An 18586-nucleotide genomic window follows, 5' to 3' on the forward strand; every position below is an offset into this window, starting at 1 on the left:
TCACAGAGATCCACCTGCCTCTGCTTCCCAAGTGCTGGGACTAAAGGCATGCACCACCATGCCTGGCTGCATGGACAATTTTTTAAAAATATTTTAGTTGTTATTTTTATTTTATGTGTATGAGTGTATTGCCTGAATGTATGTGAGTGCACCCATGTTGTGCAATGCCACGGAGGTCAGAAGAGGGCTTCAGATTCCCCTGGAACTGGAGTTAAGGACGGTTCGTAGCCTCCATGTTGGTGCTGGGAATCGAACCCAGGTCCTCTGCAAGTGCAGTCAGTGCTCTTAACCACTGAGCCATCTCTCCAGCCCTGGAAAATATTTTTAAATGTTAAAATTAAAAGATAATTTACAGCTAGATGTGGTGCCACATGATTTTGATCCCAGCACTCAGGAGACAGAGGCAGGTAGATCTCTGTGAGATCTATGCCAGCCTGATCTACATAGTTCCAGGCCAGCTGGGGCTACATAGAGACCCTGTCTCAAAAAACAACAAAAGGGCTGGAGCGATGGCTCAGTAATTAAAAGCCCTGGCTGCTCTTGCAGAGGACACAGGTTCTCTTCCCAGCACACACATGGCAGCTAACAACCATCCCTAACCCCAGTTCCAGGGGATCCAGCGCCTTCTTCTGGCCTCTGTGGGCATTTTACACATGTGGTGTACTTACATACATGCAGGCAAAACACTCCGACACATAAAAAAATTAGAACTATTAAGATGGAGAGCAGCTGAGGAAGACACATGCTGTTGAGCTCCGACTGTACATGTCCACACGCGGTGCACATGCTGTTTGCTTACATCAGGATTTGGTGAGCTGCCTCCCGGCTTCCCCTGCTGCTGGTGTCCTGGACTTTGGGCTCTGCTGTGTGTCACCATCCTCACTCCCCGCTGCGGCTTCACTGACCATTAACCCTCCCGCCACACCTTGCTACCACCTCGGGCTCTGGCATCATTATTTGGATGTTAGTATGAGGGCGTCCCCAGCTGCTGCTAACCATCTCGTTTCCCTCTCTCCCCTGCTCCCAATGTTTTCATTTTGTCCTGTCCTGTCTCCGCACACATCTTCATAGCTTGAAATGGCGATTGAGAACCTCCAAAACAGCGAAGGCCTGGCCCCCCACAAAGGCGGCTTGCTCAACAGCCATGTAAGTGTGGGGGGGACCCAGTCCACCCTGCTCCCCCCAGAGCCTCATAGATGTTTGAAAAGTCAGGGAACATGGCAGAAAAGAAACCCTAAATGTTAAAAGGGAGAGCAAGGCCAGGTGTGGTGGAACACACCTTTAATCCCAGCACTCAGGAAGCAGAGACAGGCGGATCTCTGTGAGATCGAGGCCAGCCTGGTCTATCTAGTGAGTTTCAGGCTAGACTGGGTTATGTGGGACTTTATCTCAATAATAAAAATAATAAATACATACAAAAGTGAAACAAATATAAGATTTTCTATAAGAAAGGGAGAAAGGACTTGGGGCAGGGGCCATGGGTCCCCCAGCTGTGCTTCAGGACTCTGTCCTTGACAGTGTGGTCATATGAGAGGGGCCCAGCAGCCCCAGCTCCTTGTTTTTGCCCCCATTTCTACCTGTTGGGGAAGATGGTGACTGGGTCCCACCCAGCAAGCAGTGAGCATCCTGTTCCAGGCATGGGGTGAGGCTGAGCCTGGAGAAGGTCCTGGCTTAGTGTTCGGCTCTGGGGACAGCGGAGAAGCACAGTTCTGTCCCGTGCAACTCGCCCCTTTTCCCTCACATCTCCAGACACCACCCACCCAGCTTTGGTCAGTTCGTGTCTTATTATTCAGTTACTTACTTTGAGACAGGGCCTCACTATGTAGCCCAGGCTGGCCCCAAACTCCAGATCTTCCTACCTCAGCCTCCCAAATGCTGGGATCTCAAATCTGTGCTGCCATGCCTATGTTTGGCACTTAAATGACATATTCTTGTTTGTTGACTGAGACAGTTTCGTGTAGCCCAGGCTGGCCTGCAGTATGTTTGAGTCTGGCTTCAAACTTGCAATCCTCCTGCCCAGGGTCCCTTCCCAAACTGGGAAGACAGGTGTGTGCCACCACGCCCACTATGTCAGGCCTTTGAAAGCTAGGACCTGCCCCCCAAGCCCGAATGAGCTGGCCACCAAGCATGGCATTTTCCCGAGAATTTCAATATCAAAGAAACAAGAAGTCCCTCTGCCCTCTGTGACCCTGTGGCCTCCCCAGACCTTCTTGCTGGTCCAAGTTCAACATGGGATGTTAGAGGAAGGCTGTGATTCTAAGCAGGTCCAAAGCCCATCTAGAGAAAGGCCTAGAAGCCTCTAGAGGTTACAAGGTTGGGTGGAGATGTGACTGGCTCCCCCAGGAGTCATTTGGTGAGTGGCCTGGGAATTGGTGGCCGGACATATCCTTCCACCCAGGGCTCTAAGCTCAGGGCCCCCTTCTAGGATGAATGAGACGTATCTGTCCCAGCATCCTCCACTGCTAGACAGTATCCACCCTGGGAACAGACCCTGAGGAAAGGGTCTTTGGTGTGTGCTAAGAAAAGTCCCCCCACACCCTACTGTCCTGCGCCCTGTACCCGGTCACCGAGGGAGAGACCTGGAACAGCGGTCCCCTCTCGGCCAGCGGCAGGCTGTGGCCAAAGGCTGATGTGTAAGCACAGCATCCCTCAGAGGGAGGCTCATGGGGACATCCCCAGCTTCCTGTGTCCCTAGAACACTGCACATCTGTGGAGACCGCATGCGTTGCTTGTCACAGCTGCGGGGAGGCTTGCTTTCTAACACGGGCACAGAGGACAGACTCTGGGCTGCTTCCTCCACACTCACATCCCCAAACAGAATGTTCTGTCCCACTGGAACGAGGTAGCACAGCATGCGGCTGACCAGTGGGTGAGGTGGGAAGAAGAGGACAGCGGAGACGACCTGATGACCACACGTCCTCCACTGGCTGCCCACCCTCTCCCAATGTCCCTGGAGCAGAGAGAGCGCTGGTGGGCTGGAACCTTCTGGAAGGCAGGGGCATCACAGACTCAGCCCCAGCTCTTGGCCCTTCCAACTAGAGGCTGAGGAGTCTGAGGTGCCATGTCCAGCAACCCAAGCTTCTGGTGGCCTCTTTGAGGTGCCCTGGTCACTCCAGAGGGGCCACCAGTACCAGGCCATGTGTGTCCCCGCTGTCAGCCAGGAACCTCAGCCCCATCTCTATGGTCAGTTTGGGGTGGAAACCCCAGAGAGCAGAGGCCAGCTTCAAGAACATTCCATGGAGGGAAGGAAACACACCTTCACCCATGCCTGTCACTATGGCAACCACACCAGTCAAGGTGCCTCCTGAGGCTTCACCTCTGCACTTTACCTGACACTGGGAGCCCCTCAGGCCCACCTGTCACCCCAGCTGTCTATAAAGTGCACCTCAGTCCTTCCTCACCCGGGGGCCAGAAGGAATGCCTCAGAAGAACTAAATTAGAAGGGTGTGACATTTTGTTTTTAAACTGAGATGCAGAAAGAATCCAGCAGTACATGAAAGGTGTGCCTGTCCCCTACTATAACAAACTCCTGAGGAGGATCCACTTAAGAGAGAAGAAAGGTTTAGCTCTGCTCACAGATTCAGAGATTTCAGCCTCTGACCAGTTGGCCCAGGGCTACACAGGATATGGGGGCAGCAGTGAGTGGCAGATGAGGCCACACACCTCACAGCCAAGTGCCAGAGGGAGGAGGAAGCAGTTTGGAGGTGTTCTTTAAGGTCCCGTCCATCACCCAAAGCCCTCCCAGCCAACCCCATCTCTGAGAAAATCCTCCACCTGTCAGTAGCACCTCACTGCCACCGTTTGAGTCCTAGGTATAAATCTTGGGTCATTAGGCTTGGCGACAAGCTCCTTTACCTGCTGAACCTTCTAGCCAGCCCTGCTCTTCTGCTCCACCTGTGTGAGCTGGCATCTCAACACTTCCAGAACTAGTCTTGACTTCCCTACGCAGCAACACTGAGCCTCCCCATGTCCTGTCTTAACTCCATCTTCCCAGGGCTCAGGCCCTTAGCCAGCCTCCTCCCTCCTGCCTCTTCCTCCCAAGTCCACCTGCAGAAAAGTCTAGAATCAGGACACACCTCCAACTCCTCCCCTCATCACCTCTGTCTGGATTATCTACACACCCTACCCCAGCCAGCCTTGCCCAGCTACCAGTCCTTCCTTACAGCAGTCACCAAGGTTCTACCTACAGTTGAGGGACATCACAGCTCAGAAGCGCCTTTACCTCCCACCTTTCTTGATATCAAAGCCCAAGTCTACCCTGCAACCCACAAGGCCCTGCTCATTCTGCCCTTCCTGCCTCTCTGCCTCTCACTCCCTCTGCTCCAGCCACGAGGACCTCCTCAACATGCCAGGCTCCATCCTGCCCCATGGCCTTTGACCAGCTGCATCCTCTACCCCAGGACCTTGGCCTTTGCACAACTGAGCCCTCTGCCCCAAGACCTTTGCACGGCTGTGTCCACAGCTCCGGGGCCTTTGCGTAGGCTATGTCCTCTGCCCGGAATGCAGTTCCCTGTGGCTTCCACTAGACTCTCTCCACCTACTTCATACCAATTTAAAATCATATCTCTTGGGGTATAGCTTAGTAGTAGAGCTCATGCTTCACAAACACAAGGCCCTGGGTTCTGTCCCCAACACTGGAATAATAAATTACTCATCTCCTTCCTGCTGCCCCCTCGCTGGAATGGGTCTCCTCAGCAACAGCTGCACTTCTGGTTTCCCTTCTGCTCTGTGTCCCTCCCCTAAGATAGTCAGTTTCAGAAGGCACAGACCTCAGTCTGTTTCAGTTGAGATGGCTGCTCCAGCACCTAGCATATTTGTTGGGTGGATTTCAAGGAGGGCATCCCAAGTTCTGTTATAGCTCACTGCAAGATGCCAGCAGCCGGCACAGGGCACCTCCAGAATCCAATGTGCTGCCTGCTGATTGGGGGAGCCAAGGGCAGAGGGCCCCAAATACAGCCATGAGTCACACAGTAGTGCTGGGGTTGACAGAGGACAGTCCCACAGAGGACAGCATCTACCATGTAGCCTTGGCCTGAAGCACCATGCTGTGGCCACAAGCAGGAAACGATGCTACAGGTCTGTCTCCCAAAATGCATCCCGTTGCTAAGTAACTTATAGCTATAGGAACTGGCTTAGAAGATGGGGTGATGAGGCAGGCACCAACTTGGACTTGAGGCCCGTCTATTTTGTTTTTGGTTTAGTTTCTTGAGACAAGGTCACATGTAGCCCAGGCTGACCCCCAACTTCCTAAAATAGCCCAGGCTACTGAACTCCTGATCCTCCTGCCTCTAACTCCCAAGTACTGGGATGACAGGCATGGGCCACCAAACCCTGTTTCTGTGGTGCTGAGGATGAACCCAGGGCCTCCTGCACACTAGGTGAGCTCTGCCCACAGAGCTCCAGCTCTTGAATCCATCTTGAAGTTGGGGCACAGGGATTGTGCCCCCCACCAGAGACCTCAGAACCTTGGGGGGCCTGGGTTCGGGGTTCCTTTCCTTAAAGGGAAGCATGTGAGCTTTTTGGTGACAAATACAGGGGTGCTGACCGACAACAAATGTGGTAAGAGAGTCTCTCTGTCCTGTAGCCCCAGATGGCCTGGAACTCAGTGTATAGCCCAAGCCTGCCTCAACTTCACAGGGATCCACCTTCCTCTGCCTCATGAGTACTTGGATTAAAGGTGAGTGCCACCACACCCCGCCCTACTCTTAGAAATGGCCCATGTCAAGCCAGTCTCAAACAGGTGATCTCAGCACCCAGGAGGCTGAGGAAGGAGGATCATGGGAAGCCTGGGCTACATAGGAAAACTGTCTCAAGCACACACACGCAAAAGGCATGCCTTTAATCCCAGCATCCAGGAGGCAGCAGCAGGTGGATCTCTGTGAGACTGAGGCCAGCCTGGGCTACATAGAGAGTTCCAGATCAGCTGGAGCTACAGGGAAACCGTGTCAGAAAACAAATGAAAACCATACACACAAACAAGGGAAGGGAAGGAAGTCTAGACCCAGAATGACCAGCCATGGAGCCACAGGAACTGAGAACTTGACCTTCCTGACACAGGATGCCCAAGCCAGGGGACAGACACAAACGCTGTCACCAATATTTTTTGGACATGGCAAGTGGTATCCGTTCCCTCTGGCCCCCTTCTGCCCAGCAAGAACACATCCACATACCTCACACCCTTCCCACGTGAGCATGCACCCCGACCTCCCCAGAGAAGCCAACTTGGGGTATAAACATGGCTGGATTCAAAGTGAACTTTGTTTCCAGAATTTCTTTTTCCTAGGAGCTAGTCCTGTCTGACCAGTGTTTGGGCCTCAGACCCCATGTCTCTGGGTTGTGGCTCAGCTGCCCATAGTAGACCCCTGACAAGATGGCCCAAGATGTACCTTGGCTGACTCCTGTGATAGGTTCCCCAGCCTTCGTACCCAGAGCCTCCCTACTGGCCCCTTGGGCAGTGTCCTTTCTGCCCAGGAACCCCTCGCTCTCAACCTTTCATCCTGAAGTGTTGCGCCAAGGTCTTACGCCACCAACAGAAATGGCCCCAGCCCACAGAACTGTGAGGCGGACACAGGCAGCAGAGACCTAAGTGCAGGTGACAATTCCATATGAAGAAAGAGCTGCAAGAGGAGCCTGAGGGTCCCAGAGGCCTGAGAATGTGAGCCCAGTTCTCACTGGATCCTCAGCTTCGGACTCCCCAGGGAAAGGACCTGGGGTTGGCCCAAGCCCAGGCATGGTCCCAGATAGAATGGAGCTCCCAGAGGAGCAGAGATAGCCTGAGGCTAAGCAATGGGCTAACCTTGGCACTCAGCCTCAGTCTTTAGTGTTCTGAAGGGTCTGAGTTCCAGAGCAAGCAATGAGAAGGGATTGTTGACCCCAAGTGTGTCAGAAAGTGGGGGAGGGTCCTGCAGTGGGGTGTAATTAAAGCCCTGACTCTGTCCCCTACCAGAGGGAGGCCTTCTTGTCTCCCTCAGAGTTTCAGCCTCCACATGTTAACTGCCCTGCTACCCCCTCTCCAACTCCCCGTCTCTTTCCTGTCTCGTTTTTTCTTTTGAGACAGTCTCACTGTGTAGCCCAGGCTGGCTCAGAACTCAGTGATGTGCCTGCCTCTGCTTCCTAAGTGCTGGAATTAAAGGCATGTGCCACAACGCCCGGCCTTGTCTCTTTGTTTTAATGAATGAATTCTGGAGTTTGGATACAGTCTGGCTCAGTAGCAGATTCTCCCACCTCCACCTCCTGAATGCTGGGATCCAGGCGGTACCACCACACCCCACTTCCTTGGTTACTTATTCTCCTCATTCGTGGGGACTGGGACAAGGGACCGTACTCCTTAGGGTGGGGGCCCGTGTAGCACATAGCACCCACACTGGACAGATGACATGGACAGCTGCTATGTAGGCACAGGTTTAGCTGAGGAGCTGATACCGTGGGCCAGGAAGGACTCTTGAGTGAACAGTTCGGAGCTAACTTCGGGAGATTGCTAGCCAAATGACCCACACTCAAAACTCAGGGATCCCCAGGTCCCTACATATACAGGGATGAGCCGGCTTATCGTAAAATGAATCAGGTAAACTCCTATTCAGTCCCTTAAAGTTAGTTCTGCTTTGCCCAGGAAGAACCCTCGGGCCTTTGCCAAACCCCTGCCCTGCCATGCCCATCTTCCCCCAAGTCCAGCCTGGCACACGGCCTTCTTCCCACTGAGCCCAGGTGACATTCGTTTGTGTTGTGGTGCCCCTGCTTTGTCCCAAAAGCTGCCCCCTTTGCCCAGACTCCTGACCTGCCCCCTCTGTGTCCTATCACCTGTCAGAGGCACATGGAGCAGACACACCAAAGCCCGTCCCTGGGTGGCCTGGGAGGAGACTCAGCCTCAGTCAGCAGGGTGTGATGGTGGTGATGGTGGTCAGAGATCCCCCAGGGAGATGCTGCCTGCTCTGCATCCTGGAAGATGCTCTGGCATGGGCCAAGGGGCTGGGTGGGATGGGCTGGTCAGCCAGTTGTGCCTCGGAAGGGTCCAGGCAGCAGGAGCTCTCAGGATCCCCACAGGGACTCAGCCTCTTTCTTGCCAGTGAAGCCCCAACTCCTACCTAGTCACCTGGCAGCCATCACATCAGGTTACCCCTTGTGTGGCCTCTCAGGACGGAACAGAGGGTGTCAACACCTACAGTGTGGATCAGTCATTCAAAGGGACAGTTCCTTGGCATCCTCACTAAGCCAATGGCCTCAGCCTCAGCACCCGCTTTTGATGAACACCAGTCTTGGGGAGTGCACCCTGGACCTCTGGTTGTCCTCACAGTGAAGGTGGCAGGATACCAGTCTGACTGTTCATGGTCACTGTGGCCCAGAGCACATGGCACTTCGTCCATCTTCCCATGTGTCTACACCACAGTCTGTCTCTATCCTGTGGGTTTAGGAGACAGTGTTACCATGCACAGGGTGCTATGTGCTGCTGCCACCCAGCCAAGGGAATCTCGTGTGTTCATGACAAGGGTTCATAAGAAAAGTCGGGGAACCCAGGGCCTCGATGGATGCAGTGGGTGGATGCATGGATAGGTGGATGGCAGTGGATGGATGGATGAATACATGGATTGGTGGACAGATGAGTGGGTGGGTAGGTGAGTGTATGGATAGATGGGTGGGTGGGTGGATGGGTGGGTGGGTGGATGATGGCTGTACAGAATCGATGGCATAAGAGCTCAGGGAACAGGAGTGAGGGCCACTAGGCCTCTGATTCTCCCATCTCTCCCACAGCTGCAGTGGCTCCTGGATAATTATGAGACAGCAGAGGGCGTGAGCCTGCCCCGCAGCTCCCTGTACAACCATTACCTGCGCCACTGCCAGGAGCACAAGCTGGAGCCGGTCAATGCCGCATCCTTCGGCAAGCTCATCCGCTCAGTGTTCATGGGCCTGAGGACTCGGCGCCTGGGAACCAGGTAGGTGACAGCAGCCATGGTCCCTGGCATCTGATGACAACACTGCTCCCCTCTCCCCTCTTCTTGTACCAGAAACCAAACTCCCCAGATCCCAAAGGCCACAGGCTCAGGATGCCAGTCCCCCCGCCCCTCCCATCCTGTATGAACCTGAAACTGCTCACACACCCCCATCCTGCATGAACCTGAAACTGCTCCAAGTGAACCAGGACCAGCACTTTGGGTAGGGTTCAGTCTTACTTTCTCTCCTTTTGAAATTTCCCAGAGGTGCAAGGTATTTTTTTAAGTTTTATTTCTTAGAGATGGTCTCATGTAGCCCAGATTGGCCTCAAACTCCAATGTGTAGGCCAGGTTGTCCTTGAACTCCTGCCTTCACCTCCTGATTGCTGGGATGACAGGCATGTGCTACCAAGCCCAGTTTATGTGGTGCTAGGGATGAACCCAATGCCTTGTTCATGCTAGGCAAGTACTCTACTCTATGAGCTACAAGCGTTTTTCCCACTGAACTACATCTCCCATCCCAATATTTACTCTTTCTTGGTGTGTTTTGCGCCACACAGGCCCTTCCACTTGTCCCAGGGGCACCACATGTCTTAGGTTCACTCTCGCTGTGACCTGGAGCCAGGCGTGGTGGCACACAACCTTAATCCCAGTACTTGGGAGGCAGAACAGCTCTAAGAGATGGAGGCCAGGCTGGTTTACATAGGGAGTTCCAGGCAGCTGGAGCTACAAGGAGACCCTGTCTCAAATATAGAGCCAGTTCCTCACTACCTATAGGGGAGCACTGGCTGCTTTTGCAAAGGACCTGGGTTAAGTTCCCAGTACCCACATGGTGGCTAACAACCATCTATAACTCTAGTTCCAGGGAATCCAATGCCCTCTTCTGACCTCCACAGGCACAGCACAACACAAGTGCACTTACATACAATGCAGGCAATACACTCACACACATAAAGTAAAAATAATAAATCAAATGTTTTTTGTTTGTTTTTTGTCTTTTTGAAACAGGATCTCCCTGTAGCTCCAACTGGCCTGGAAATGTCCTGGCTATGTAGACCAGGCTTGTCTCGAACTCTTAGAGATTCATCTGCCTCTGCCTCCTGAGTTCTGGGATTAAGGGCGTTCACCACCACACCCAGCCTAAATCAAATGTTTTCTAAAAAAGAAAACAGAGCCTGGTATGGTGGTGCAAGCCCGTAGTACATAGTAAGTTCCAGAACAGCTGGGGCTACAGGGAGACCCTGCTTCAAAAAGACAAAAAAGAAAGAAAGAAAAAAAAACCCCAGAAAACCTACCAGTGACCCCAATACACCCTTTGAAAAAAAGAAGAACCAAAATAAGCCACCTAGTCTAAGTCAGTGGCCCAGCCGTCCCGCAGCCTGCTCTTGCAGTGGACACATTGGGATGGCCAGACTTGGTCTGCTCACTGTCACGACAAACAAAAATTATGTTGGAGTCATTGTGCACCTCCAGAAGTAGGTGCTGGCTACCCCAAAATGCAATGACAGCAGGTTCAGGAGAGCAGGGACCCTCAGTCCCCCGTGCCTGTGAGCTCCCTTCTGGAAGATGTACAGGAAGGGAGGTGTAGGGGACAGTGGCAGGGGACAGCCAGCACTGCCTGGGAAGCCTGTCCCTGTTCTAAAAAGAGCCTCCTGCTTGTCCCAGTCCCATGTGAGCTAAGAGGGCATTAGTTAGTGGCACCTTCCTAACGTGATCCCCAATTTATTTGCTTAACCAAACCAAGCCCTGTAACCATCCTTTCTCCTGAATAGTATAGGCGCTGGCTCCCAAGGTCTGCCACTTTCCAAAAGGGGCTGGTCAAGTGTCGGGGTGCTTAGCAGGAACATCCAGAGTTCAAGGTCATCCTGGGCCACTACATGAGATCCTGTCTCAGAAAACAAAACAAAAGTGTGTTATCCTTCAGATGAGACATCTGAAGGAGATTGAGGAAGAATTGGCGGTTGTAATCATGACTAGGCCAGCTGCGGTTGGACACAGCAGGCCTCATTATTCTCTCTGGAGGCCTTCTCAGAGCCTCTAAAGTAAGAAGGGCCTCCTGTGACAGACTGCTGTGTGTGGAGTGTCTCCCTGATCAAACCATAGTAGTCAACACCAAGGACAGTGTCCCCAACTGGTGCTGACCCATTTTGTTTGGTTTCCAGGGGCAACTCAAAGTACCATTATTATGGGATCCGCCTGAAGCCGGACTCCCCTCTGAACCGACTGCAGGAGGACACACAGTATATGGCCATGAGGCAGCAGCCCACACACCAAAAGCCCAGGTGGGTGACAGGCTGGATGCGAGCACCAAGGGACCCCAAAATCTCAGGCTGGTTTGGTGTCGGATAAAGGACTTTACAGCTCTTAACAGTTCTCTGTGCTCCATCTCGGACCTCTCCTCCTGCCCAGACCCAAGAAACACTCATTCTTGGGGTGGGGGGGGCATTCTCCACAGGTCCAACTTCTGTAGAAGGGTCTCCCTGTAGCCCCAGCTGGCCTGGAACTTTCTGTGTAGACCAGGCTGGCCTGGATCTCACAGAGATCCACCCGCCTCTACCTCCCACGTGCTGGGACTAAAGTCTTGTGCCTTTACTAAGGTACTGAATATGACGATGGAACCCAGAACCTCACACATGCTAGGCAGGGTTTTCTACCCCTGAGGCACTCCCCCAGCCCCTCATTTGGGGATTCTAGGCTGTCACTCTATCCCTCAGCCATGCCCCCAGCCATGCCCCCATCTCAAATTTTAAAGTTGGCGTATGGAAGAGGAGGAGAAAGAAAGCTAATGTTATAAATCACTCAAGAAGCCAGGGAATAGGACCCTTACTACTGGCATTTTTTAAATCAGTGGCTGGAAAAAAACTAGCATTTTTCTAGAATGTTCTGTGCTCTACAACATCCCTGTGACTCCTTCCTACAAGTCACAGAGGGTGACTCTGCAATGTTCTCCAGGACCAGCAGACTGAGGCAGCTTTCACCCATGTCACAGGGATAACCCCGTGCTGGCCCAGGGCTCACACACATCCCACCACACCTTCTTCATTCTCCCAGGAGACTCTGTCCCCTGCTCTGGGCAACTGGCTCACATGCCTGGGGCAGCAGCACCTGCCCTTTGCACTGCACAGCTGCTGGGGAGACTCCTCTGTGTGTGTTCCCCCTTTTTACTTTATACTACATGGCATTCCCATCTAGCCCAGGGTAGATGGAATGTCAAAATCCCCACAGGCATGCAATACCTAAGGTCTGTGTCCAGGGTTGGCTGCCTCTTGAGAGAGGAATATCATGGAAATACATGGAAAGCTATACAGGAATTTCAAGTGACCATCCACTGATGAGTGACCAAGCACAGGTAGCCATCCACTGTTAGAGTACTATGCAGCCAGGAAAACGTAGGGCAAACTGACATCTGCACTACCATGGAGGGACCTGGAGGACAATGCTCAGTGAGGTCAGCCAAACACAGAAGAACATACCCTCTAGGGTCCCATTCCCAGCAGGTTCCTCAGAACCACAGGGGAAGTAGGAGGGTGGGTGAGTTTGGGAAGATGGAAAGTTCTGGCGATATATGGTACTGATGAGTGCACAACCATGTGAATGGGCTTCATGCAGCTGAGCTGCATACTTAGAAGGGATATTTTGTGGGCTGGGACTGTACTGCAGTGTTGGAGCAATTGCTCCGTAGGTTCAATTCCCAGCCCTGGGGGCAGGGAGACTAATTTGTATTCTTTCAAATATAGTTTGGGGCTGGAGAGCTGGCTCAGAGCAGTACTAGCTACTCTTGCTTATGACCCAGGTTCGGATCCCCACACCCACATGGCATAACAACCATCCCTAACTTGAGTTCTGGGCAATCCCACGTCCTCTTCTGACCTCCTCAGGCATCGGACAACACGCAGGCATATGTACTTATAGACATGTAGGTAAAACACTCATACACATAAATTTTTTATTATAAAACACACATATACACTGAATCCTTTATGGCCCAAGCTCCCTGGGCCCACCCCAGAGGGTTGCTGGGGCCTCATGGTGGCCCATGTGTCCCCTGCCCAGGTACCGGCCAGCCCAGAAGTCAGACAGCCTCGGGGACAGTTCCCACAGCAACCTTCACAGCACTCCGGAGCAGGCCATGGGTGCACAAGGCCAGCACCACCAGCAGTACATAGGTGAGCTGGGCACTGCGAAGGCACATAGAAAGTCCCAGATGAACCTTAAGATTCTATAACAGTCATTGTGTGCTGGCAGTAAATGTAGTAATGATGCATGAATTAATGCAGACTAATGAGCAAGCACAAAGTTACTGTCAGAGAGGATGAGGTTGCCATGGTGACAAGAATGTGTCTGTGGGTACCCAAAGTCTGTTGAGAGCTCAACTTGGGGGTTCCTCTGTGTTTGATTTTGAGATAGAGTCTCATGTAGTCCAGGCTGGCCTCCAACTAGCTATGTAACCAAGAACGACCCTGACCTGATCCTCCTGCCTCCACCTCCCAGTGCTTGGGTGTCAGGTGTGCACCACCACACGTGGTTTATGGGGTGCTGGGGAGGAACCCAGGGCCTCATGCATGCTGACCAAGTTCTGCCCACCAAGCCCTGGTCCTGTGTCTGCTTAATTGATACCTCTGGAACACAGCCACGCTGTCCCCACACGTATACCTGAGCAACACATCTGCATGTGTCCCCTAGAGCCCAAATGTATGACGCTTTTGTCCCTCTCCAGATGTATCCCACGTCTTCCCAGAGTTCCCGGCCCCTGACCTGGGCAGTGTGCTGCTGCAGGAGGGGGTCACTGCACACGATGTCAAGGCCCTACAGCTGCTGTACCGACGGCACTGCGAGGTGATGGCCCACTCAGCCTCTGCCACAGCTCCCGGCAGCCCCCACAAGCCACTGCTGCATCAGTGCCCCAGGGGAGGAAGGAGCCCTGTGTCCCCCACAGTGCCCTGTCCCTCTCTTCATCCATAGGGTCCCTTTGGGCCCCTCTGAAGCCCCTGAGGCTGCCCGTAGCCTGAAGCACTTGACCAGGCCCAGCCCTTGACTGCTGATTCCGCTCCTAGGCCACCTTAGACGTTGTCATGAACCTCCAGTTTCAGTACATTGAGAAGCTCTGGCTAGCCTTCTGGAACTCCAAGACCACCTCCAGTGACAACCGCACCTCGCTGCCTGCCAGGTGACACTCCAACCCCAACACATAAGACATGAAGCCCTCAGTTTAACTTAGTGACATGTCTCATGTGACAATCTGATCCTCGCCCCCAGTCCCTCACTGGGGATTCTAGACTGTCATTCTACCCTGAGCCATGCCCCCAGCCCCTCACTGGGGATTCTAGGCTGTCATTCTACCCTGAGCCACGCCCCCAGCCCCTCACTCAGGATTCTAGGCTGTCACTCTACCCTGAGCCACGCCCCCAGCCCCTCACTCAGGATTCTAGGCTGTCACTCTACCCTGAGCCACGCCCCCAGCCCCTCACTCAGGATTCTAGGCTGTCACTCTACCCTGAGCCACGCCCCCAGCCCCTCACTCAGGATTCTAGGCTGTCACTCTACCCTGAGCCACGCCCCCAGCCCCTCACTCAGGATTCTAGGCTGTCACTCTACCCTGAGCCACGCCCCCAGCCCCTCACTCAGGATTCTAGGCTGTCACTCTACCCTGAGCCACGCCCCCAGCCCCTCACTCAGGATTCTAGGCTGTCACTCTACCCTGAGCCACGCCCCCAGCCCCTCACTCAGGATTCTAGGCTGTCACTCTACCCTGAGCCACGCCCCCAGCCCCTCACTGAGGATTCTAGGCTGTCACTCTACCCTGAGCCACGCCCCCAGCCCCCTCACTGGGGATTCTAGGCTGTCACTCTACCCTGAGCTACACCCCAGCCTTCTTTTACCTTTCATTTTGAGAGGTCTCACTGAGTTGCCCAGGCAGACCATGGCTCAATCTGTATGCCAGGATGGGCCTGACCTTGGTGATCTTCCTCCTCTTCCAGTCTCCTTGTGTCAGGTGACAGGCCTGGGACACTAGACACTGCACTGTCCCTGCTTCAGTGGAGGGTTTTAAGGTGGTGTTGATGGAACCTCACCCAGCACAGTACCTGTGGTGACACACATCACCACAGCAGTCAGGACTGAAGACAGTGCTACTGGCAGGAAACCTGGCGGTGCTGTGCATCTGCCCAGGGCATTGTGAATAAGGGACAGGGCAGCATCCTGAGACCCAAAGACAAGCCTAGTTGGAGACCCGTCCCGCCCTGCCTTTCTGGGCTCACTGTATTCCCATCCTCCCACAGTGCTGAGGAACCAGAAGGCATCATCCTCCCCAAGGACAAGCTCATTGCACTTTGTAAATACGACCCAATCCTGCAATGGATGCGCAGCTGCGACCACATCCTCTACCAGGCGCTGGTGGAAGTTCTGATACCCGATGTGCTTCGGCCTGTGCCCAGTAAGAGCCAGGCCCCCCGGGCCCCCAGGCCCTCAGGCCTCCAAGCCCCCATGGCCCCAGATCCCCAGGTCCCCAGGCCCTCATGTCCCCCAGGTTCCCCAGGTCCCCAGGCCCCCAGGCCTGTTGCCTCCCTCCCGCTCACCAGCACCATCCTTCAACTGGCCCTGAAGTGTCTCCCCTTGCCTGCTCAGATGACCTTGTTTCTCAGCCCAGGTCTCAAGGTTAGTGGTTCTGGGGAGCTCTGCCAGCCAGCAGCACACTGCCATGAGCAGGACCAGACAGAGTTTTCCAGAAGGTTCCCTGGAGGGCAGGCGAGGGTGGTTGAGAGTCACCTATAAGAGAAGCCATTGCCACCACCCCAGTCCCAAGGCCCCACTGGTACCTGATGTCGCCAGGTTACCTGTGGGCACCAGGAGACATATGCTGTGACCCATTAGAGAGGGAACAGTCTCTGAGCCCAACCTTGACCCTGAATGGGACCTTCTGACCCTACATATGCACCTGCCCTTGCCCAACCCAGTGCTGTGGGGTTCTAGGGGACACCTGCATCTTTGTGCCCTTTGAGGTCCCACAGGGATCAGAGATGAGACAGTAGGTGCCCAGGCCTTCAGACTGCCAGTCCCCAGGACAGCCAGGCTCATTGAAGTGACCACACCTGCCACCAGGGGGTGCCGTGCCCAACTCAGACACCAGGGCTGAGTGAGGCCTGCAGGCAATCTGGAAATATTTGGGGCTCTTTGTCCCACCCAGTGTAGGTCTTTCTAAATCAACTAGGGCACTTAATGCCAGAAATTATAATCAAAAGAGCCATTGCCTACCTGGGGACCTGCTAGGCAATCCATGTATTTTATTTGACTTTTTTTTTTTTTTTTTTTTTTTGGTGTTTTTGAGACAGGGTCTCCCTGTAGCCGCAGCTGTCCTGGAACTCACTATGTAGACCAGGCTGGCCTTGAACTCATAGAGATCCACCTGCCTCTGCCTCCCAAGTGCTGGGATTAAAGGTGTGCACCACCACTCATAGCAAATAAAAATATTTTTAAAATATTTTATTTATTATTTTTATTTTATGTGTATGAGTGTACTGTCTGCATGTATGTGAGTGCACCCATGTTGTGCAATGCTGCGGAGGTCAGAAGAGGGCTTCGGATTCCCCTGGAACTGGAGTTAAGGACGGTGCGTAGTTGCCATGTGGGTGCTGGGAATCGAACCTGGGTCCTGTACAAGAGCAGTCAGTGCTCTTAACTGCTAAACCATCTCTCCCTGCAAATAAATAAAAATATTTTTAAACCAATAAAATAAAAAATACATAAACAGGGCCAGACATGGTGGTGCATGCCTTTAATTCCAGCACTGAGGAGGCAGAGGTGGGTGGATCTCTGTGAGTTCAAGGCCAGCCTGGTCTACATAGTGAGTTCCAGGCCAGCTGGAACTACACGGGGGAAGACCCTGTTTCAAAAAGAGGAAAAAAAAAAGAAAAACCATAAACAGGCTAGAGAGCAGAGGACCTAGCATCCACATGGCGGCTGACAACTGTCTATACATAACTAGTGTTCCAAGGGATTTGACACCCTTTTCTGACCTCTCTGGCTACTGCACAAGGAAGGATGCACTTACATACATGCAGGCAAAACACTCATATACGTAAAATAAAAAATAAATTAGCCAGTGTGGTGGTCAACACCTTTAATCCCAGCACTCAGGAGGCAGAGGCAAGTGGATTTCTGTGTGATCAAGGTCAGCCTGAGCTGCATAGTGAGTTCCAGGCCAGCTGGGGCTACATAGTGAGACCCTATCTCAAAGAAATAAACTAAAATAATATAAATAATCAAATGTGGGTATTGAGAGAGCACACATGCACGGGCTTATGTGTGAGAGTCTGCCCCTTGGTGCTGAGGGTACCGGTGGTAGGCACTTCTTGGTTGTGGGGCATCCTGACCCCCCACATGTTGCTACCCCAGTCTTCACTGACTCCTTACAAGACGCTCCCCCAGTATGACTACCAGGCAGTCTGCAGCCTCCTCCCCAGGTGCCCTGGGCCCTCTGTCACCCCATAGCAGTCACTTTTCCTCTGCAGGGATTTCCACTCTTGCTGGTGTCTTCTACACAGAATGGGGCAGGGCAAGGGCCACCACCCAGCTCACCATCAGCCTCTGACTCCCACCCCCAGGTTCCTTGACCCAGGCCATCAGAAACTTTGCAAAAAACTTAGAAGGATGGTTGACCAACGCCATGTGTGACTTTCCCCGGCAAGTTATCCAGACAAAGGTACTGGCAGACATGGGTCTGGGAGATGGAACTAACCTCGGGTCCCCTGGGTCCCCCAGCCCCTTCTCCTGAGTCTCTAGTCTGGACCAAAATTAGAATCTTCAACTTAGGTCCATGGCCTCTGTGTGAGGGAAAATGAGGCCCAGGCATACCAGGAGTGTCACAGAGCCATTGGGTGCAGAGGAGACCAGGCTCTGAGCATTCAATTGCCCTACTGAGGAGCCAGGGAAATGACTCAGCAGGACCTTGGGACTAGAGAGATGACTCAGCAGTTAAGAGCACTGGCTGTTCTTACAGAAGACCTGGGTTCATATCCCAGAACCCACATGGTGGGTAACAACCATCCGTAACTCCAATTCCAGGGGGTCTGACACCCTCTTCTGTCCTCAGTGGGCGCTGTACAAGTATTGTGCACTATACATGTAGGCATAATATTCATACACATAAAAAATAAAAATAATAAACAAAAAAAGAAAGGAAAGTATTTGCTGCATCTGAGGAATTGAGTTAAATCCCCAGAACCCACGTAAAAAAGCTAGACATGGTGAGGGGCACTTATAATCTCAGTGCTATGGAGGCAGAGACAGGCTGATCCCTGGGGCTCACTGGACATCCAGCCTAGCCAAATCAGCAAGCACCAGACCAATGAAAGACCATGCCTCAAAAAGCAAGGCATTCTAAGGAACAACACCCAAGTTTGATCGCTGATATCAACGTATCCATGCATGTAAGCACATCCATGCACACAGACACACACACACAGACACAGATACACAGATCATAGACACACACACACCTGACACACAGGAACATGCAGATGACACAGAAAAAAGAAAAAATAAGAGAATTTGAATTTGGTAAAGAATAAAAATTAAGACATGGGGGCTGGAGAGATGGCTCAGAGGTTAAGAACACTGGCTGTTCTTGCAGAAGACCCTGGTTCGAATCCAGAACCCATATGGCA

The 18586-nt window shown here is 52.9% G+C and overlaps 1 protein-coding gene across 4 annotated transcripts in view; it reads left to right on the top strand.

Annotated features, from left to right (window-relative positions):
• The window catches only part of Rfx2 (regulatory factor X2), a 68069-nt gene that overhangs the window by 38295 nt on the left and 11188 nt on the right, over positions 1-18586 (top strand). For 3 of the 4 annotated variants that reach the window (XM_017799133.2, XM_017799131.2, XM_008836918.3), the window contains 7 exons: positions 8746-8927; positions 11087-11206; positions 12978-13090; positions 13642-13760; positions 13979-14091; positions 15203-15357; positions 17525-17622. In XM_017799133.2, the coding sequence (XP_017654622.1) occupies positions 8746-8927; positions 11087-11206; positions 12978-13090; positions 13642-13760; positions 13979-14091; positions 15203-15357; positions 17525-17622 (900 nt within the window). Of the gene's footprint in view, positions 1-1071; positions 1147-8745; positions 8928-11086; positions 11207-12977; positions 13091-13641; positions 13761-13978; positions 14092-15202; positions 15358-17524; positions 17623-18586 lie in introns of all 4 variants that reach the window. The other variant, XM_008836919.3, reaches the window with a different exon arrangement.

This window comes from Nannospalax galili, unplaced genomic scaffold, assembly GCF_000622305.1.
Source record: "Nannospalax galili isolate Female #2095 unplaced genomic scaffold, S.galili_v1.0 scaffold77, whole genome shotgun sequence".
Lineage (NCBI taxonomy): Eukaryota > Metazoa > Chordata > Mammalia > Rodentia > Spalacidae > Nannospalax > Nannospalax galili.